This window comes from Psittacula echo (genome assembly GCF_963264785.1).
Source record: "Psittacula echo genome assembly, chromosome: 26".
Classification (NCBI taxonomy): domain Eukaryota; kingdom Metazoa; phylum Chordata; class Aves; order Psittaciformes; family Psittacidae; genus Psittacula; species Psittacula echo.
This window is the reverse complement of record NC_137761.1, coordinates 3,653,912-3,675,394: the sequence shown is the minus strand read 5'-3', so window position 1 is coordinate 3,675,394 and position 21,483 is coordinate 3,653,912. Positions and strand designations below refer to the sequence as shown.

The 21,483-nt window shown below is 52.9% G+C and overlaps 4 protein-coding genes across 4 annotated transcripts; 3 read left to right on the top strand and 1 right to left on the bottom strand.

Annotated features, from left to right (window-relative positions):
* Positions 1-2,421: 2,421 nt before the first annotated feature.
* On the top strand, positions 2,422-2,727 carry LOC308230343 (uncharacterized protein; the record flags this gene model as incomplete). The annotated part of the gene is made up of 1 exon (XM_080634993.1): positions 2,422-2,727. One exon carries the CDS (start codon positions 2,422-2,424, stop codon positions 2,725-2,727), a length of 306 nt encoding a protein of 101 aa, XP_080491119.1.
* Positions 2,728-6,024: 3,297 nt separating this feature from the next.
* Positions 6,025-6,354, top strand: LOC308230345 (uncharacterized protein; the record flags this gene model as incomplete). The annotated part of the gene is made up of 1 exon (XM_080634995.1): positions 6,025-6,354. The coding sequence occupies one exon, from the start codon at positions 6,025-6,027 to the stop codon at positions 6,352-6,354; it is 330 nt and encodes a 109-aa protein (XP_080491121.1).
* A 1,680-nt stretch (positions 6,355-8,034) lies between these two features.
* LOC308230229 (uncharacterized protein) lies at positions 8,035-8,511 on the bottom strand (the record flags this gene model as incomplete). Its single annotated transcript, XM_080634833.1, has 2 exons — positions 8,035-8,139; positions 8,377-8,511. The coding sequence occupies 2 exons, from the start codon at positions 8,509-8,511 to the stop codon at positions 8,035-8,037; spliced, it is 240 nt and encodes a 79-aa protein (XP_080490959.1).
* Positions 8,512-16,644: 8,133 nt separating this feature from the next.
* Positions 16,645-18,388, top strand: LOC308230376 (protein MRP-126-like). Its single transcript, XM_080635046.1, has 3 exons — positions 16,645-16,772; positions 17,330-17,488; positions 18,054-18,388. The coding sequence occupies exons 1-3, from the start codon at positions 16,764-16,766 to the stop codon at positions 18,243-18,245; spliced, it is 360 nt and encodes a 119-aa protein (XP_080491172.1). The 5' UTR covers positions 16,645-16,763; the 3' UTR covers positions 18,246-18,388.
* Positions 18,389-21,483: the final 3,095 nt, after the last annotated feature.

Below are 21,483 nucleotides of genomic sequence, written 5' to 3'. Positions count from 1 at the left end.
ATCCAGTTCCAACCTCCTGCTATGGGAAGGGACACTTCACACTAGACAGTGTCGCCTAAGGCTCTGTGCAACCTGTCCTTGAACATTACCAGGGATGGAGCATTCACAACTTCCTTGGGCAACCCATTCCAGTGCCTCAGCACCCTCACAGTAAAGAACTTCTTCCTTATATCCAACCTGAACTTCCCCTGTTTCAGTCTGAACCCATCACCCCTTGTCCTATTGCTGCAGTCCCTGATGAAGAGTCCCTCCCCAGCATCCTTGTAGGCCCCCTTCAGACACTGGAAGCTGCTCTGAGGTCTCCACGCAGCTTCTCTTCTCCAGGCTGAACAGCCCCAATGTTCTCAGCCTGGCTCCACACAGGAAGTGCTCCAGCCCCTGATCATCCTCGTGGCCTCCTCTGGATTTGCTCCAACAGCTCCATGTCCTTATGCTGAGGACACCAGAACCACACACAGTGATCCAAGTGTCCATGCATCCCTCCAAATACCACTCAGAGCTGCTGGCCAATTGCAAGCTAATTGTGGAAGGGAAAAAGTGCTCCAAAATGAATGTTTCAACAAGTTTGGGGGAAGTCCTTGGGGTCTACCAGCTCCCCACAACATAGCAGCCACCCAAGGCCACCATGTGTCACAAAGGGCAGCACCCATGGGAGCGCTGAAACCACTCACAACTTGGAAAGAATCCACCAGTGTTGCTACTCCAGCATTACTCACGAGCTGAAAGTTAACCACATAATTATGTACCCTGCTAATCCTAGATCACTACCTAGGACCAGTCTTCCCCTTCCAAAAATAAGAATCCCAACTGCTTTTGGGCCTTCCTGCAACAGCAGGAAAGGTTTGACCAACAGAAAAGATTCATAGGAGCTGGCTTTAATCTCTCTTCACCATGGCAGGTGGGTTGGAACTGGATGATCTCAAGGTCCTTCCCAACCCTAACTATTTTACGATTCTATGTTTCAGCTGGTTTTAAGAGAAATGAGCCAGCAGTGGTCACAGTCAAATTGTTGTTAAGGAAGAGTTCTCTGCCATGGCAAAGGTGCTGTTGGTACTTAGAATCATAGAATCATAGAATCATAGAATCAATCAGATTGGAAAAGACCTTTAAGCTGATCAAGTCCAATCATTCCCCAGCACTGCCAAGGCCACCACTAACCCATGTTACAAAGGGCCTCATCTCCACAGTGTGTGAACAACTGCCCTGGGCAGCCTGTTCCAATGCCTGAGCATCCTTTAGGTGGATAAACTCTTCCTAACATCCAACCTAAACCTCTCCCAGTGCAGCTTGAGGCCATTTCCTCTTGTCCCATCCCTTGTTCCTTGGGAGCAGAGCCCAGAACTTCTTGGCTCCATCCTCCTGTCAGGCAGTTGTAGGCAGCTATAAGGTCCCCCCTGAGCCTTCTCTTCTCCAGACTTAAACCCCCCAGGTCCCTCAGCCGTTCCCCATCACAACTGTGCTCCAGGCCCTGCACCAGCTCCATTGCCCTTCCCTGGACTCACTCCAGCACCTACTTGTAGGCACATCTCTGGCTTTATGTGCATTGGCAGGACTAGATCACTTCAAAGCATTTCAAGAGGATGGTGTGATTTAGGTGTACAACCTCATCTCCCCCCTCAAACACAAAGCACTCCCAAACACCAAAACCAAACCAGCACAGATGTGGAGACCAGGGCCACCCACATCACTCCCCCATTGGAACTAAGCACAGGTAGAGCTGGCAATTAAGTGTTTCTGTGGCACAGGAATGACGACCTATAAGGAGGCGATACCCAACATGGATGAGGTGAGTCACACCAGCAACCTGCAGAGTGGGGAGGCCAAAAAAAAGCCATCAGCAAATCAAATGAACTATCAGATCTCTGTGACAGGGAGGTGCTTCCTTTCCAGATGGGGTGCACAGAAAGGGTATAAAAGCGATCCCATCCCAGGAAGCTTCATTCCCTCCTTGCTCCTTTGCTGCACGAGCATCTCAGGTAAGAGCAGCGGCGCTGCAGGGCTCTGGGGCTGGATGCAGCACGGGAGGCAGAAGGGTTTGTGCACCTCGGACTAGATTGTGGCTTGATCTGTGAGCGGGGACATGGGGCGCAGAGGGTGCTGAAAGAGAACAGAGAGATATGGGCTTGGAGGGAGCTTCTGGGCTGCTGGTCTTCTCTTTCTGGGAGCAATATGGGTCCGCTCTGGAAAGCCATGGTCACTTTGCTCAGTTGCTCCGGATGCTCCGAGTGTCTTTGGCTATGGCTTTGGTGGGACAATCCCATGGGTGGTGAGAAGCTGGCACAAGGTTTAGAGATGATCGTGGGGATCTGGGTAAGACCGGATAAAGGTACCTCCAGATTTCCCTGCCCTGGAAGAGCAGAAGCAGGGAAGGAAAGCCCCTGACAGCTCCTCTTTCCCTGCAGGTCACCTGAAAACGCAACAATGTGCTCCCGCCAGGACAGGGACAAGTGCCATGAGCAGGAGCGCTACAGCAGTGGTGGTGGATGCCACAGCTCCGGTGGTGGATGCCACAGCTCCGGTGGTGGATGCCACAGCTCCGGTGGTGGTGGCTGCCATAGCTCCAGTGGTAGTGGCTGCCATAGCTCTGGCAGCAGCTGTCACAGTTCCGGTGACAGTGGTGGATGCCATAGCTCTGGTGGCTCCAGCTGCCATGGGATCCCCCAGGTCCACTACCAGCAGCAGCAGCAGCAGCAGATCCACCAGCTGCCCTCTCAGAAGCTGAAGTGATGGAGCATCCAATGGCTCCAGCAGCAAAGGACCAGCTCCCTCTGGTCTCCCCAGAGCTTTGGGGCTGCCCAGCTTCAAACCCTCTTCTCTGCCCTCCAGCTCCCTGGGGAAGGGGCATCACCTGTGGTCCCTGCTGCCTCTGCCTGATGCACCAGGCTGTGCTTTGGCCCCATGAGGTGCCCATGAGACAATAAAGCATTGAATTAGCAAGACTTCCCTTGTGTTGGTGTTTCCTTAAACTCCTCATCCTAACATTCATGTTACAGGGGCACAACTGGGTGTAGGGGCATATACGACCTCTACAGTTACTTGCAGTTCATGCAACTTAACCAGGGGAAAAGAAAGCACCCAGCCCTTCAGCACGGGTGCACAAGGAAACCAAATGATATTGCTGCATAAAACCATGCAATTTAATTCAGTGAATTCTTTACTTCTTGTGTTGTCTGGAGCTCATCATGCTGAATTCAGCACAAATCTGCCTCCATGGGCCGGAATAAGGGATGCAAAGAGTCAAGGGAAGAGCTGGCAGAGAGAGAAGCCAAATCCATCCCCTTGGGTGAGAGGAGCCTGGCAGTGCAACTCCATTCATCCCAAGAAATCCCTCTAAGCGATCACAAGTCCTGTCTGTTGAGGTTCATTTTCTTTGCCTATGAGGGTTTTGAGTGTTTAAAGATCTCTTTTTCTGCTGTAACCTCAATGAAAAAGGACAGAGGCTTCCCCGGTGCCGTTCCGATGTGGTTTCTGCTTTTGAATGCTTAACTAAGACATTGGAGGGGCTGAGGACTGCAAATCAAACTTGAAACTGCAAATCCTCCTATTGTCCTTTCTCATTGAATGAGTGAGATCATCACCTGTAAAGCAAATGAGCATTAAACCCTCCTAGTGCAGAGCATCACCCCTGACCTGGGCAAGACACAATATCCTCCAGAAAAGACAAAACCCGCTTACACAGGACTTATGCCCAGCAATGCATTTGTCCTTGACTCTTCAGTCACTGTTTATTCTTCTCGCTGGTGGGAGGGATGCACGTAGCAGCAGCAAGAAGCCCTGTGGACACAGTGTTCAGCCCACAGCAGAACCAGCCCCTTCAGTGCATGCACGCACTTGCTCCAGAAGCCTGATGGCTTTTGCCTGCAGCAAACACAGCTCTCAGTGGGTGTCTGCCCAGTTCCTCTGCTAATCACAAGTGCAGGCACCAGTTTCTGTGTGAGATTGCATGACCTCAGTGAATGCTTTGCAGTCCTCCTCATCACTACCCCCTTGGATAGACAGACACCATCGCCACCAGCTGGGAGGCTCCTGATGGACAGCTCCAGTATCCATACGTATGTGATAGATGTGAGCTGGTCATGCCCTAGGGGACATTTCAGCCCATGGTCACCACATCCCCCTCTGCTCAAGCTGGGCCATGGGCAGGACACAGGGACCCTGAGGCCAGCTCAAGACTCTGACTATGGGTGTTTGCCTGGAGGAGCTACCCAGCACCTTCTAGGAGAAGCAGGAAGGAGTCAATTTTCAGTGCCAGTAGTGGTGCTGAGCAGAATGACATAGAATCATAGAATCATAGAACAAACAGGTTGGAAAAGACCTTTAAGATCACCCAGTCCAGCTGTTCCCCAGCATTGCCAAGGCCACCGCTAGCCCATGGCACTGAAGGCTTTGTCTACATGGTTTGGGAACACTTACAGGCACAGTGACTGCAGCCCTGCCATGGGCAGCCTGTTCCAATGCCTGAGCACCCGCTGGGGAAGGAATTGTTCCTCAGCTCCATCTAAACCTCCCCTGGTGCAGCTTGATATAGAATAATTGATAAATAATTGATACATTGATATATAAAAATGATAATAGCACTAGTTGACGTGTGTCTTGGGAAAGACATTGGCTTTCAGCTCAAACAGTCCAAGCCCTGATGCTATCCCTTCCTCCCAGTAAGAGCTGCCAAAGCAGCAAGGTGGATCTTCGTGTCTGTTTGCATGGCTCCCAATGTTATCTTCTATATCTCAGGCTTCTTCTTGCCTTCACCCTGCAAATAAGAAGCTGTGGTCTCTGGAGATAAATGCACTTCCAAGTGCCGAGGGATGATGAAGCTTTTCAACCAGGACGTGGCTACAAAGAAGGGCCATCTCTGGAGCTCCAGCCTTACTCCAGAAGATGGACCAATGAAGCAGGCAACACCAAAAGGGTCTTTTAATTCCTCAGTCTTCATTTCCTGATCTTTGTCATTAAGAGGATGGAAATAGCTTGTCTTTGTCAATGAAGCACTCAATGACCTTACTTTGATGTATGTGAATACAGCAGGGCTTCAGCAGTCCCCAAGACCATCTTCTGGCTGCTCGGGTGCCTTTTGGGGGGAATTCACGCCTTTTAGGTCAAGGAGGGGAGCTCGGAAACCCCTGCTGACTACATGAGACCTTCTCTAGAGGAAGCCCAGGAGGACTTTGTACCCATGGCTGTGGCACCTCTTTCAGTCTCTATGATCATCTGCGGAAGATCATCAGATCATCTATGGAAGAAGAAAGAACAACTTTACACTCCTTTTTATCTGGATTATTTCTGGCTTTATCTGGTGCCACCTCAATAGCAGGGATTAGATTCTGAGAGCAGAGCCTTGTGGGATGGGGCTATAATTATACCTGGATTTCATTGAACAAAACACATCTCAAAGAGTTGAGCCTTTGGAAACGCAGGCACCCACGGTTTTTCCTATTACAGGCAGGTGAGGCTGGCAATTAGATACTGATGTGGCACACAGGAAACAGATAGAAAAGGAATGATAGCCATCAGAAATGAGTCAAGCGAGCGATGTAAACAGAGGGCGGTTTGATGGGGATTGGGTATTAAAGTAATAGCTGGCTGTGACAGAGAGTTGGCTCATTTCCGGGGAAAGGGATCCCAGATCTCTATAAAACTGCTCCTGTCCCTCGGATCTTCATTCCCTCCGCTTGCTTTCCTCCCAAGCTCAGGTAAGTCTGGCCGCATGAATGGATATTCCTTCTTTGGAGGCTGGTTTCATTGCATGGGATGCAGAACAGAGGTTCAATGCAAACCCCACTGCTGGGATGCTTGCAGGGTGGTGGGATGCATGGAGGGAGGTGAGGACCTGTCTTACGCTGGGCCATAGCAAGCAGCCGATGGAATCCTCCATCAGGGGATGCTCCAGACCCTGGGGATCCTGCAAAGCAGTGCTGGGGGTGGGATCGCAAACGGGACAGGCACAGGGTCAGCAGTGGGGGTGATGGGACACGCAGCAGGCCCTGACAGCTCTCCTCTCCCAGCAGATCACCCCAAACCACAGCCATGTGCTCCCGCCAGGACAGGGACCAGTGCCATAGGCAGGAGCGCTACACCCGGCAAAGCAGCGGCGGCTGCCACAGCTCCGGTGGTGGTGGCTGCCATAGCTCCGGTGGTGGCGGTGGCTGTCACAGCTCCGGTGGTGGCGGTGGCTGCCATAGCTCCGGTGGTGGCGGTGGCTGTCACAGCTCCGGTGGCAGCAGTGGATGCCATAGCTCCGGTGGTGGTGGCTGTCACGGGAAGCCACAGGTCCAGTACCATTACCACCAGCAGCAGCAACAGCAGCAGCAGCAGCAGCAGCAGGTCCACCAGCTGCCCGCGCAGAAGATGAAGTGATTGGGGTGTCCCACCCGTCCCAGCTCCAGCCACAAAGGCCACGCATGGACCAGCTCCCTCTGGTCTCCCCAAAGCTTTGCAAGCCCCGGGCTGCAAACCCTCTCCTTTGCCCTCCAGGACCATCGCTCCCTGGGGAAGGGGCATCACTTGTGTGGTCCCTGCTGCCACCTCTGCCTGATGACCCAGGCTGTGCTTTGGCCCCATGAGGTGCCCATGAGACAATAAAGCATTGAGCTCGCAAGATTTCTCTTGTGTTGGTGTTTCCTTAACCTTCTCATCCTTATTTTCCATACAGGGGCTTACTGAGATTAACAAACATGCTCATGTCATTTGTGCAGAGCAGCTTTCTCTCCGAGCCCTCGTGATGCTCCAGTCACAGGCAGCAGTTGGTGTGGATCATCCTTTGGTCCTCATAACCATCAGCCGAGACCTATGAATCTCAAGTGATGGGGAAGCATAAAAGCATCTCCCCATCCCACACCCATGTCACCAGTTGTGGGTGTCCCCCATGCCCCCAGACTCCCAGTGCTTTGCATTCCTGCCCCACCCCGTTGAGGCTTCCCCATCACAGCAGCTCTGAGCCACCTCCTACCCAGGGAAGCTCAGACAGGCATCGCATTGGATGGTTTTTATTGGGTTTTGATGGTACTACAGTCGTTCATGTAAGAAAGAGAAAAATAAGCCCTAAAAAAATTCCTTTGGGATATTTGCAATGCAGAAACATCACAGGTAAGGCAGCTGATGTATTAACCCCTTCAGCTGAAGGACCAGATCCTGCACTCATTGGCTTGACCTAGCATGGCTGAGTAACGCAGTCCTGCTTCCTCTTCCTCTGGCCACTCACTACTAGTAGCACTACCTGTCCTATACTGCTATTAACCTGTCTTTGTGCAGGTTAATTACACAAACACATAGGTAAAAACACCCTTTCCATGCTGCAGAGCATCCCTGGTCCCCTTGCACACCCGTGAGAACCCTGCTGTTGACTTCCAGTGAGCTGGGGATGAACTCCCAACCATAGACTTCCCGTTTGCCCTGAAGAATTGCCACTCTCTGTTCATGATGAATGTCCAGCCTGAGTCAACTAATTGCATGGCTCATTCCAGCCCTATTGCCTAGTGACGTCTCACTTTCTACCCATTAAGACCAAAAGGAGCTCACAGAGGAAGGGGTTGATGGGTCAGCCGTCGCTCTGCCGTTGCGTTGATGAGAAGAAAGCAGCAAATCTGCCCCCGGACCCACCCAGCCTTCAAACTGCATTTGCAAAGCACCCCAAAGAGACACCCATGGAGCAGCAGGACTAAACAAGAGACCTGGGGTTATTTTTGCCTCATGGAGGTAATACATGGAGCAGGGCACAGTCTTCACATCTTCACCACCACCAGTGAAAGGACAGGCATTGCCTGCACTGGGGGAGCAGAGGGAGCCCAGAAGGTGATCCTACCATGCCCACATGTTGCTGGTGCCTCTGTTCTTCGCCCACAGGGCAAGTCAGGGATCCTGTAAGAGAGGGAAGAAAACCTATGAAGGTTTGGGGGTGACACCAGTCCCAAGGGAGGGTCTGTCCCCATCAACAAAGGCAATGCAAATGCTGTCCAGGAGCTTTGCCTGCATGCTGCATCCCCTGAGCTCCTCCTTACCTCCTCATCCCTGTGCCCCGGGAGCAGCAGCAGCCACCCTTCAGTACACACAGCGCTTGGTAGAGCCCCTCTTCTTCTTGTTGATGGGCTCGGTGTCCGAATCTGGTGGGCTGGTGATGTATCTGTACTTGCTGGTGGGTGACCTCTGAGGGGACAGGAGCACATCAGACCTTCCCAAAGGGACAAGGTGGTGAAGTGAAGGCCAGGTCCCCTTATTGCAAGGGCCATGCAGCAAAAAGGAGAGTTGCAGCGAGCAAAGGAGGATGCACAGAACCTGATGTGGGGTGGGCACTGCAGAGCCCCTCATCACCCCCAACCATCCCTAAATATCAGCCCAGCACCTTTCCCATCCACCTTTGCACCCTCAAAGCCATACAGTTACCTTGACTGGAGCAAACTCCTGCTGGATCAGCTTCTTGAACTCACTTCTACTGAAGGGCTCAGATTTCTTCCCCTTCTTGGCATTGCCCTGGTAGCTCTCCATCATGTCAGCAATGGCTTTAATGAGTTTAGACATGTCTCCAGTCCTGAAAAGGGAAGACATTGAGGACATGACAAGGTGGCAAGGGACAGATCTGCAGGAAAACCCCTACTTTCATTTTCAATAGCTCAAAATACATTCAGTTCACTTCCAGCCTTCCTAAAGGTTAAACTTCCCTTTGCTGAAGGTTCCTCAGCACTTTCACCTCAACTCACTTTGTTTCCCCACTTTCCCTGTCCCTGCTTAAATTAAAAGGCTGAAGTTCCCTGTAGCCATCACAGGCACTTGTTGGGTTGGATGAATCAGCTCTTGCAGCAAAAGGAAAGTGCCGTTTCTCCACTCAGGGCTGGGTGGAGGGAGCCCAACCAGCTCATCCTGCGCTTGTGCCTTTAAACCCCAGTGCCCCGCTTACAAAATGACCCTAAATACATAAAAGCTCCTTCCAAGCCCCAAAAGAAGCCTCAGAGACTCACCCTGCTCACCTGCATCAACCAGCCAACGGGCGCAGACGGCACTGGGAGCAGCAGCTCGGTGCAAGCTCCTTGCGGGCTGTTCGGGAGTGGGTGGAGGGGGAGCATTTCTTCCGGTCATTCCTGTTCTCTGGAATTGCTGTGCTCCCCAAGGAGCCTCCCTCATAATCCTTCCCCTGGGAGGATGTTTACCAGCACGCCTGGGAACGATGTATGTAGGTCAGTGCGCGGCTCTGCTTTCCACAGGCGTTGCACAGGGACCTGAACGGCGAGTGCAGGGTTTTACATAGGGTTTTGCACTGGGTTTGGACCTCCTCGGATCAACAGCAAAAGAACAAACCAGAACCTCTCTTCCTATACATAAATTTGCATTTAACTTCCCCCCAAAGGCTTTTTTCCCCTTTTACAACCAAAGTGATTGAGGGCCATGAGGATGAGCAGGGGCTGGAGCAGCTCCCATAGGAGAACATCGGGGCTGTTCAGGCTGGAGAAGAGAAGGCTGCGTGGAGACCTCAGAGCAGCTTCCAGTGTCTGAAGGGGGCTACAAGGATGTTGGAGAGGGGCCTTCATCAGTGATAGAACAAGGGTTGATGGGCTCAGATTGAAACAGGGGGGATTTAGATCCTAGGAACCAGAACTGAATTTCCATTCAACTGGGGTTGAATGGAAAAGCTGTGGCTGCCCCATCCCTGGCAGTGTTCAAGGCCAGGTTGGATGGGGCTTGAAGCAACCTGCTCTAGAGGAAGGGGTCCCTGCCCATGGCAGGGGGTTGGAATTAGATTATTTTAAGGTCCTTTCCAGCCCAAAGCATCCCATAATTCTATGATCTGTGAGGTTTTGGGGCTTTGCAACACCAAAGTGCAGGAAATGTCATAGACCAAAAGTCTTCCTGCAGAAAACCTGGTTTCAGCTTAGTTTTGACACTGCCCCCATATGTCTCATGTGGGCTGTCACTGGTCGCAGACTGCAGGCACATTTGCTCACCATGAGGAAGAAGAAAGCTGCTTTTCAAACAAGGCAGCCCCATTCAAAGAGTGACAACAGAGCAGAGACAGCCCCGGGTGCCCATAGCCAACAACGTGGCTATGAGCTCCCTCCCATGGGAGACTCCCTTACTACACATGTGAATGGCACAGGGACAGCCACCACCCATCCCAGCACCATGCCTTTGGTGCCAGGCTGCATTTCAGCCCTGATGGAGCACATCATGGGGCCAGGTTACCCCAGGGATCCCTTGGAGCCCCAGGCAGAGGGGCTGTGGGATGCTTGGTGCTCATCCATCTCCATGGGGTCTCCAAGAAGTCAATGACTCCAGGTTTGCTCAGCTGGGAAGGGGGTGGAACAAGCTAGGAAGGGTGTGCCAGCTTTCATTAAGGGCTCAGGCACCATCCCAAGATTGCAGATAGGGTACGAAGGCAGATGAGATCACGCTCCACATCAGTCCTTCCCAGGGCTGGGTTTGCAGCAGCGTGGCTGGGAGAGGAGGGGTTGCTGGAGCCAACCTTTGCCTCCCACATCCCGCCGCTGCCACCGCACAAGACGTCCCTGCAATGAAGTGGGTTGTGAATGAGGTGCAGACCCATGGTCTGGAGCTAAATTTGACGAGAGGGAGAAGAGGCAGCAAATCACTGCAGGCCCTCTGCAGCGAGGCACAGGGGTGCAGAAGCTGGATCAGCCCAGGGGCTGCTCTCACGGCTTTATGGTTCCCTGGAGCTGGAGGGCTTGGGAGAGCCCCAGCCACTTCAGGGCTGTATTTGGGATATACTGGGCACAGACAGCAGCATAATGCACCCCAATTCTGGGGTACAGCCATGCTGCATAGCACAAACCCCACAGAGAATGGCATCCCCATGGTGTCTCTTCCATGAGCTAGAGAACCTTCTGCTCCTGGACATGCCCTTGATAGAGATGTAAAGGTGTCCATTTACATGGGCTGGTGTCATGGAGTCACGGAATCAACCAGGTTGGAAAAGACCCTTAAGATCATCAAGTCCAACCATGACCTTGGCACTGCCAAGGCCACCGCTAACCCGTGGCACTGAGGCCTCATGCCAATGCCCAAGTGCGCAGGGGTTAAGGCTCTGTGTTGGCAGGTCCCTATCTCTGTATGGACGATGCTGGAAGAGCATTTCTCTGCCATGGGAATAGTGCATTGTCCCACATGGGAAGGACCTGGCTGATGCTTGGGGGTGACCAGGCATGATGGCACAGAAGCCATGCAGGAAGCACTTCCACAGGGCGGGAGGGCAACGCATGGCAATGGCACCTACAACTACCCTGCTCCTCCCTCCACTTAGGACACGAGAGGAATTAGGAGCAAATTGCTCTGAATCACCCTGAGCCAAGCCCTTCCCATGGAGCCTGCTGCCACCACGGTGCCATCCCGTGGCAGCACGTCCCCATCCACAGCAGCGTCAGCCTGGCTTTGCTGGGCTCTGAGCAGCCATGGTGGTGGGTCACCTCCTGGCCATGGGCCTCACCAGCACCCCAGGACTGACCAGTTTTGCCCCACTGTGGTTCATCCTTATCAGCATCTCTACACTGATAATGAACGCGATGCACAGGGTGCATCAGAGCCCCCGGTCGCCACAGAGGTACCCATTGCACAACCCTCCCTGTGTCAGCACTGGGCTGCTGGCCCCATGTGGAGGGGTCTGTGGGGGTGAATGGGGGCTGAAGTAGGGGAAGGAGGTCAACAGTGGGTGGCAAGGGGCTGTTGTGGGCAGGGGGAGCAGGCAGGATGGGGATGCTGGGTCTCAGCAGGGAGGCACAGCTCAGCCCCAGCTGGATCGCATCATTGCAGAGTCACTCATATAGACCAGCCCTGGGAGGTCCAGCCCTTCTTTCTCCAGGCTTTGGGATGAGGTCAGCACTATGAGGAGCTTATTCCAAAGCTATTTTGATAGGATATAGTCCTTCAATAGGTTACAAATGCAAGCTGTTGGCACTGTACCGCACCAGGGCAAAGCTCAGGGAGAGAAATGTGGGATGCAACCTCCCAGATAGGGAAAGAAAGAGGATTTAACATATATCTGCATCCACAGTTTGGGCTGTATCCTGGAGGAAATGTGGTGCTGCTTCCTGTAGGATACAGGTAAGAAGAGCTGATGTGGTCGTGTTGATAAAAGAGTGTGAGAGAGGAGGGCTGGAAGGGACCTTAAAGCTCATCCAGCTGCAGGCCCTGCCATGGGCAGGGACACCTTCCATTAGAGCAGCTTGCTCCAAGCCCCATCCAACCCTGAACACTGCCAAAGGAGCTGCTCTCTCTGTTGATGCATCCTCCTGAGTGCTTTGCTGAGATTTGGGATATTATAATAACCCGTCGGTGGTTTTTCCTTCTGCCTGAGTTACCTGCATCCCTCCCACCCTCCATCCCCCTTTGTAATGGGCAAAGTGTATGGCTGCATGGTGCCTGCAGAGCAACTCCTTGTTCCTCCTCCTTGTCCAGGATGTGCCCTCAGTTTGTTGGGATCTCCCAGGTGACAGATGGGATCGGAGACTGGAGGTGCCAGCAGCTGCTGAGCATGAGATAGATGCAGTAGCACTGCAGGAAGGATGAATCTCCTCTCTATCCTTTCATAGGATCATGGAATCAACCAGGCTGGAAAAAGCTTTAAGCTTATCAAGTCCAACCCTTCCCCAGCACTGCCAAGGCCACCACTAACCCATGGCACTGAGGGCTTTGTCTACATGATTTGGGAACGTGCAGGGACGGTGCCTGCAGCCCTGCCCTGGGCAGCCTGTTCCAATGCCTGAGCATCCTCTGGGGCAGGAATTGTTCCTCAGCTCCATCTAAACCTGCCCTGGTGCAGCTTGAGGCCGGTTCCTCTTGTCCCATCCCTTGCTCCTTGGGAGCAGAGCCCAGCCCCTCCTGGCTCCATCCTCCTCTCAGGCACTTGTAGGGAGCGATCAGGTCCCCCCTGAGCCTTCTCTTCTCCATCTGAACCCCCCAGGTCCCTCAGCCCTTCCCCATCACTTTTGCTCCAGGCCCTGCACCAGCTCCATTGCCCTTCCCTGGCCCCGCTCCAGCCCCTCAATGTCTCTCCTGTAGTGAGGGGCCCAGAACTGAGCACAGGATTCGAGGAGCAGCCTCACCAGTGCCCAGCACAGGGGCACAATCCCTGCCCTGGCCCTGCTGCCGCACTGGTGCTGATATAGGGCAGGATGCTGGGGGCTTCCTGGCTGCCTGGGCACAAGCTGCTCATGTTCAGCTCCATCAATCCAGCTCCTTTCCCATGAGCAGCTTTCCAGCCGCTTTTCCCCAAGCCTGGAGCCCTGCTCCTTTCATCCTTAGCAAGGATGAGCTGTGAACAGAAGGGGGGGATGTAGAGGACGGCAGGCGCATGGAGGCGGTCCGGGAGGAAGGAGTAGCCCGGGACCGGGCGGCGCTTAAGGAGCGGCGGGACCGGAGCGTGTTGAAACCATGCGGGAGCTGAGCGCGCCGCAGCCGGTGATGGGTAAGAGGGGGGGATGCCCCGGAGGGAGCCTCCGTTCTCCTGGGGCTGGGGAAGGGGGGAGAGAAGCGGCCCCGGGTCGTGCTGGGGCTACTGGAGGCCGAGCCCGCGTCGGCCCCATCCGGCTTTCGGCTGCTCCTCGTTGGGGCCGAGCATCCGCTGCCGTCGGGGCTGCCTGCAGGGGGGCCGGGCTCGGGGTGCTTCGGCCTCAGGGGGGTGAGGCCCCGGTTATGCTGGGGAGAGGTCGGGTCTGAAGCAGCAATGACCGAGGGATGCTCCGTGTGGCTGCAAAGGGGCTGAGGACGCAGACAGGGATGCGCTGCTTTCGGGGCAGAGTTTTCTGGTCCTGGGGCTTGGGTTTGGGGCTCACGCGGTTTGAGTGGCGCATCCATGGGCTCAGAAGCAGAGGCCAAGTGCAGAGGTTTTGGGGAGCTGAGGCTCTGCAGCCAGGTTTTGGGGCTCAGGAATAGGCACTAAGTGAGCTGGTGGAGGGCCTGTGATGGATGGAAACCCAGCTGAGGGGTTGGTTTCTGCTCATGGCTGAGACATAATGCAGTATGGGGGGGTTTGTTAAAGTGCATTTGGTAGAGTGTATATATATATTAACAGACAGGCTGAGAACGTTGGGGCTGTTCAGCCTGGAGAAGAGAAGGCTGCGTGGAGACCTCAGAGCAGCTTCCAGTGTCTGAAGGGGGCCTATAGGGGTGCTGGAGCGGGACTCTTCATCAGGGACTGCAGTGATGGGACACTGGGTAATGGGTTAAAACTTAAACAGGGGAAGTTTAGATTGGGTATAAGGGGGAAGTTCTTTACTGTGAGGGTGGTGAGGCACTGGAATGGGTTGCCCAGGGAGGTTGTGAATGCTCCATCCCTGGCAGTGTTCAAGACCAGGTTGGACAGAGCCTTCCTTGGGTCCCATGGTTTAGTGTGAGGTGTCCCTGCCCATGGCAGGGGGGTTGGAACTGGATGATCTTAAGGTCCTTTCCAACCCTAACTGTTCTATGAGATATATATATATATATATGTAGAACACAGATTTATGTTCATTGTGACTGTTGGAAAGAGGCAGGAAAACACAAGGGTGTAGCTGTTCTATGACCTTCACACTTGGCTGCACTGCAGTGCCTGAGCAATGCTCTCAATGCAGCCAACAGTGAGATGATGAGAAACTGCACGGCCTCGCAAGCAAACAGTGGCACAAAGCCGGTTGCTTTCCTCTTTCCAGGACCCTCTCGTGGCCGAATCCGACCCCTCACCTACGGGTGGATGCATTGTGTAGGAACTTCCCCTATGACCTGAGATCCCATCGGCTGCAATGGCAAGCGTGGGCCTGGATGATGATTCGGTGGTGATGGGTGATGTATTTCTCCTTAGTCTCTGTTCTCTCTATGCAGTAATGATTTGATGCATTGCTCATTTTCCTCTGTGCTTTACTTTATATATATATACACACACATATAAAGTAAATCATATCTATATAAATCATATCTATATAAATCATATCTATATAAATCATATCTATATAAATCATATCCATAATATTTGCTTTATTGTCCTTAATCACTCTATATGGATATATACTTGATTCATGTTCATGTGCTTGTTTGCTTTAGTGTGCAGGAAAGCTGATTGCAGTTAACAGAGCATGCCCTGTTCCTGAGCTGGTCCCTCCATAGGTAAGAATGTCCCTTTCAGGGATGAACTTTCATCTGTGATAAAGTGCTGCCTGTTACTGCTTTTTGGGCTGTTTCTCCTCTCTTTCTTCATACGAATCTCATGGGCAAGTTGGACAAAGCCTTTTCTTTTTGTAGGTACAGCTGAGATTGTAGTTCTATGTGGTGTCAGGGTAGGACAGTTATCTTTTGAGCACCTAGATGGCAGTAGAAATGTAATGAATCAAGGCCAGGTTGGACACAGCCTTGAGCAACATGATCTAGGGTGGCTGGCCCTCCCCATGCCAGGGGGGTTGGATCTACATCATCCTAAAGTCCTTTCCAACCCGAACCAGTCTGGGATTCTATAATTATTATACAGAATAGAATATGTATATAAAATAGTGCAGAAAAATATATATAATAAATATATATATATAAAATATATGATAAACAGCGCAGAAAAGACCTTTTCCCATCTGGAGCAGAGGGGCTGGCACCTCCAGGCTGTTGCTTGTGGGGCTTTTTGCTTAAAAAGCAAATCCAAAGGAAGCTGAGGCCTTCTTCAACGTTTATTCTCTCACTTATCCAGCCCGGTGCTTGATTTTACATTATGGTTTGGCTGAAATGCGTTGTTGCCTTTGTCTGTCTTACAGATTAGTGTTCCCAGTAAAGCATGACCAAGCCGAATTCTGTTAGCTCAATTCAATGAATTTAATGCCTTTGTAGCTTTGCAGAGTTGTATTTTGAGACTATTGGAAGAAGCACCAGGGAATTTCACATTGAAGGTCCTCAATGTTACTGCCTTTTAAACACTCTAAGATGCTCTGAACCTTTGACTTGAGGCTTCACATACGCGTATTCTTGTTTTATGTTAGTAGCCACAAGCGAATTAAAATGATCTATATAATATATATAATAAATATATAATTAATATATATAATCTAGTTCACGGAGCAATCATTTCACTGCAAAAGAACAAGTGTTAACCTGCCACCATCCTCCTTTCTTCGCGGTCTATGTGAGCCTCAGAGCACTACCAGAGAGGCAGTACACAGATGGAGCTTTAGGTGACAAAGCAATAGTGAATCGCCATGTTGGTGGCACCATTCTGGAGCTCATCGTGTGTAGGTGGTGCCCAGCACCAGCTTTCAGTCCTGGCACCTTACGTGTATGAGCAGGATGGGGCTTGGAGCAAGCTGCTCTAGTGGAAGGTGTCCCTGCCCATGGCAGGGGGTTGGAGCTGGGTGAGCTTTAAGGTCCCTTCCAGCCCAAACCAGGCTGCGGTGCTGTGATTGGCGATGTGCAGGAGTGATGCTGTGGGTCCCCTTTACCTCGTGGCATGAAAGAACACTGCTATAGAGGAAAGTGAACTTGAGGTGAGCCTGAAGCAGCCAAGGGAATGCGCTTTGGTTGAGAGCTGATGGAGAATTGCAGCCCCAATAGGCAGGTGAAGGGCACCCAGCAGCGGGGCCATGGCTATGCCCTGCCACCCAGCCCGAGGACGTGACACACCGACCATGCAAGCAAAGCCACAGAGACCCCTTTTTGGGGAACTACCTCAGAGCCTTAAGCAACACACGAGTGTGTCATGGAAGGGACTGGAACTGGGTGAAACAGGGGCATTTCACAACGCAGGTCAGGCTATAAGAGATGCTGCGCTTGGGACCAGCCCCACCGCTGCCCGAGAGGATCACCGCTACTTCATCAAGATGAGCAAGGCAAGTCCAATGGGAACGTGGGCATTTAAGGTCTCCCTGCTCTTTTCTAGGTGCTGGTAGGACCATTGGGGGTGCTGCTGGCAGAGGGTGACCATCTCCATTCAGGCTCATCAGAGCTAAACCCACAAGGAAAGATGTCCCCTCCTGGAAGAGGTTCCCCATGGCACAATCAAGCCACTGAAGAGGCTCTTGGACATCAGACCTCATTCTCTCTATCTCCATAGAGGTCTGTGCAGTGCCACCGGCTCTTCTGGAGGGCCTTGCTCCATCAGTGCCTGTCTTAGAGAAGGCACTTGTTTTGGGGAGGTGGAAATGGGATCTCAGCTAGGATCTGTGGTTGTACATCCCAGAGCAGACACAGGCAAAGGCTGCAGCTCCCTTCAGTCTCCTTTGGCTTGTAGAGAAGAGAGAATTCAAACCAAACAGCTCAAATTCATCACCAAAACAGAAGGATGAACAAAAGCAGGCTGTGAAGCTTACATCAGGCTTCCATGATCCTATGATTCCCCATCTATTGTGGCTCTGGATGTTATTCAGTGTCATGGTTTCTCTTCCAGACCTCCCAGGCCCAGGAACCCCTCTCCCAGTTGGAGAAGTCCATGGATGTCATCATTGATGTCTTCCACCAGTACTCGAGACGGGAGGGGGACAGAGACACCCTGACCAAGACAGAGCTGAAGGTCCTCATTGAGAAGCAGCTTGCCAACTACCTGAAGGTGAGTGGAGGCAAAGCAGGGCTTCTGGTGGCCCATGGAGGGAGGGAGCTGGGCTGGACCCCATTGCATGAATAGGATCTCCATTCACTCCCTTCCCACTTCTTCTGCCTGGACCCTCTTTGTAGGGCTGCCACCTTCCAAACATATTCCATAAAGCTAGATGAAGGAAACCCAACCGTGTCTGGGTGCATCTATGGCCAGATACGTACCCTTATCACCTTACCTGGGAAAATCAGGGTCCTATTGGCATCCAGGAGCAAGGATGTCAGAAATAGCAGCCCAAAAGTACGATTTTGATCAGTCACTTTGCTAAAGCAGAAGGCAAAGTGGGTTTAAGCCAACTAAAGGAGAGGCTTGTGGCAAACATGGGCTCCTCATTGCCCGGTGTCCTCGCACTGATGTTGGCCTCCAACCTTCTTGCTGTACCCAAAGTAATGGGTGATGTTGATGTCACAAGGATGGAACCACTCTCAGCACCAGGTTCCTGGGGAGCTGACCCCTATGAGAGTCCTAGCAAGAGGCTTGAGCTGTGGGCTTTGCCCTCACCCTGCCCCTTCCTTTGCAGCACGTGAAAAGCAAGGCCACCATTGACGAGATCATGAAGGACCTCGATATGAACAGGGATGCGCAGCTCAGCTTCAGCGAGGTGATGCTGCTCATCACCCGTGTGACCATTGCCACCCATGAGCACCTCCACGACGTCGAGAACCAGCAGCAGCAGCAGCAGCACAAGCACCAGCAACAACACCACCACTGAGGTGGGCTGTGGTCCACGGCCAAAGGCACCCAAGGGGTGCTTGCAGCCCCTGGCTTTCTCCCCCTCATCCTTCCCTTCCCATCTCCATCCCTTCCCTCCAAGTGTGATGGTTTTGCTGCCAAATAAAGATGAGCCCCGAGGCTGTCAAAGCTCTTGTGTGTTTGCATGGGTTTTCCTTGAGGTCCTGCACCCTGCTCCCTCCCAGCATGGCTTTCAATGGACCTTGGAGCCAGGCTGCAGGTGGACACTGAGAAGAGTAGGGTTCCTTGCTCACTGTATTCCTCACATTATTGCTCCGAAGCTCAGACTGTCTGAATTGACAGGTCTTTCCATTTCCAACGAGGAAAATAAGCCTGTTTTGGCCTGAAAACACTCTGTGCATCTCCTAAGAGTGAGCTGCAAAGAGCTGGAAGGAAGGAGAAGGGCTGAAGAATGCCCTTCCGTGGAGGACCACCCTTTTTAGGGCACTTACGCTTTGCATGAGGCTGGAAGGGAGCTGGGAGTGGATGTGCTCAGTTCTAGTGCTGCAGCCAGCAGCAAGGTCCAGTGCCTTGTGTTCAAGAGCTGAGACCAACCTCAACTCCTCACCCAGAGCATCCTCTTAGGAGGCGGTTGGTATTAAGAGATGCTTTCAATGTGGGGCTGGGAATGTCTTTGAGCAGCCTTGCACTGTTTGTGCTTAGAGCCTGGTACTGATTGCAAGTGTCTTGTGGAGGATGGGGATAAGGAGCATTGGTGATGTCCTAAGGCTCTGAAATCACCGTGCTCCGGGAAGGACCCTGCCACGAGCTTCCCCAAAGCAGCAGCACTGAAGCAAGCCCTTTGGTTAACACAAGGCAGCCACAGGTTTGCTTCACCACCGCTGGCCAGGTTGCTTCAGCTTCCTTTGGAGTCGGTTTTGACATCTTGAAGCGTCAAACACCTTCAAACCCCTGAGCTCTTCAGCAGGGGCTGGAGCTGCAGGATAAGGGGTGATGGGTTCAAACTGAAACAGGGGAAGTTTGGGTTGGAGATAAGGATGTTCTTTACTGTGAGGGTGGTGGGACTCTGGGATGGGTTGAAGGGAGAAGCTGTGGCTGCCCCATCCCTGGCAGTGTTCAAGGGCAGGTTGGACACAGGGGCTTGGACCAACCTGCCCCAGTGGAAGGGGTCCCTGCCCATGGCAGGGGGTGGAACTGGATGAGCTTTAAGGTCCTTTCTAACCCAAACCATTCTGTGGTTCTACCTGCAGGCCTCAGAGTCCACCCGGCTCTGCCTGAGCCTGCCCAGGGTGGCAGGTCCCTACTGGAAGCAGATCCTGCACCTCAACATGGGTGATGCACCCGATCTTGCAGCACTTCAGGGGCTCTGGAGCAGGTAAGAGCCTCACAGCCAAGGGAGAGAGTGGGGCTGGTTCATTGCCACCCTGCCAGGGCAGGAAAGCATCATCTCCAGGAACAGGGCTGGCCCATAGGAGCAAGGCTTTCCCCAGGATCCAGACAGGAACCAGTTTCAAAGCTTATGGTATTGATGCAACAGGATGTTTGCCAACACAACGTGGACTTTGTGCTCTCTTGAACAGGGTGCAGGACTCCTGTTGTGTCACAGTGCGGGGTGACGGACCACCAGGCCAGAGGAAGCAGCCAGCACACACTGAGTGCAGCAGGACTGGGACCAGAGCAGGGCTGTGAGCAAGCAGAGGGTCCTCCTGTAATAGCAGGGCTGTCGCTGGATCTGCACACATCCCTTTTGTCCCAGCAGAGCCTGCAGGTCCTGAGCAGAGAGGATGCCAAAGTGACACTAACAAGCATCATGGAAGAGTTTGGGTTGGAAAGGACCTTGAAGCTCATCCGATTCCAACCCCTGCCATGGGCAGGGACCCCTTCCACTGGAGCAGCTTGCTCCAAGCCCCTGTGTCCAACCTGGCCTTGAACACTGCCAGGGATGGGGATGCTCCATCAGCTCCACATCTCTCTTGTGCTGCTGCCCCAGAGCTGGGCACAGGGTGCAGGGGGTCTCTCAATGCAATATCTTGATGAGACAGCCCTGCTTGGCCCCATCGCATCCCCATCCTTGCAAACTGGTGCACCCAAAAGCATCTCAGGGCTTCACTGACAGCGTTGCTGTTGTGACATGGGCACAGAGCTGGTGCTGAGGGCGATGGCCTGGTGCTGGGGAACCATCCCCTGCCTGCAGCAAGCAGCTCTTTGAAAGGCAAATAATACAGGGCAGGTTCCCAGCTTCGTTTCAGCTCCTCAGCTTAGCAACAGCCAGTGCCAAAGGTGTTTTGCTCGGTGCTGTGCAGACCAGGTGTGGCTCAAAGGTCTATTTTTACCTTTGAAGACCATGGCCTCACTTTGTACCTTATTTCCCTGTTGTTTCCCTGTGTTGCAGACACCCAAGGCAGGCACTTGTTGAGGTTTAACCCCAGCTGGCAACGAAGCCGCTCAATTGGGAGCAAAACCAGACTTTCCAGTGCTTCTACATTGGAATGTTCTGCTGTTGATTCAGCCTGAGGGGTTGTTGAACCTGCCAAACACGATGCTCATCTCAGACACAAAGAGGAGGCGAAAACAGGGCCATGGACAAGCTCCGGGAGCTCCACATGGGGCTGCACTGTGCAGGGAGATGGGGGGATGCAGCTGTGAGTGGTCCATCCTTGTGGCCACCCAAGCCTCACTGGTTGGGGTGCACGTTTCACAACAGGAGTGCTTTGATGCCCTGGAGAAGGGCTGGGGTGTTTCACAACAGGGACCATCTGCTGGGTTGCAGAATTCTTGTAGCAACTTCAGGAAATGGCATTTTGAGTCACTTTTAGCATCCCGGAGGCGAGGAAGAGCAAGGAGAGGTTATAGGGGTGGGATGGGTCAGCGGGTTCCAAAGAGAGATAGTGCCTGGGCCATCGGATGTGCCCACCAGGCAACAGGGATGAGACCCTAAGGTGACCATGGAGCTTGGCTGTTGCTGAGGGTCACAGGAGCATGGTCTAGCCCTGTCTCCTTGCAGGGGGGAGCTTCCCTGTGTAGCTGTGCCTGTGAGCAACGCAGGAAGCTGGCCCCAAGGCTGACAGCACTGGGCAAGCATCCACTTGCTGGCTGGAAAGGGAAGGAGCAGGAAGCAGACATCAGGATGCAGCTGGATAGACACAGAAAGAGCTGGTTGGAGGTGACTGGGATTGGTTGTGCCCCGAGGAGCTGGTTGGTTGGTTGCAAAACTCTTTCAAAAGAGCCATTTACGAGCAAGCGGCTGGTTGATGCGG

Bases quoted from the DNA above. Each gene is read 5' to 3' on its own strand.
- LOC308230376 (XM_080635046.1), top strand. The intron at 17,489-18,053 runs GTGAGTGGAGGC...CTTCCTTTGCAG, and splicing joins AGCTTGCCAACTACCTGAAG to CACGTGAAAAGCAAGGCCAC.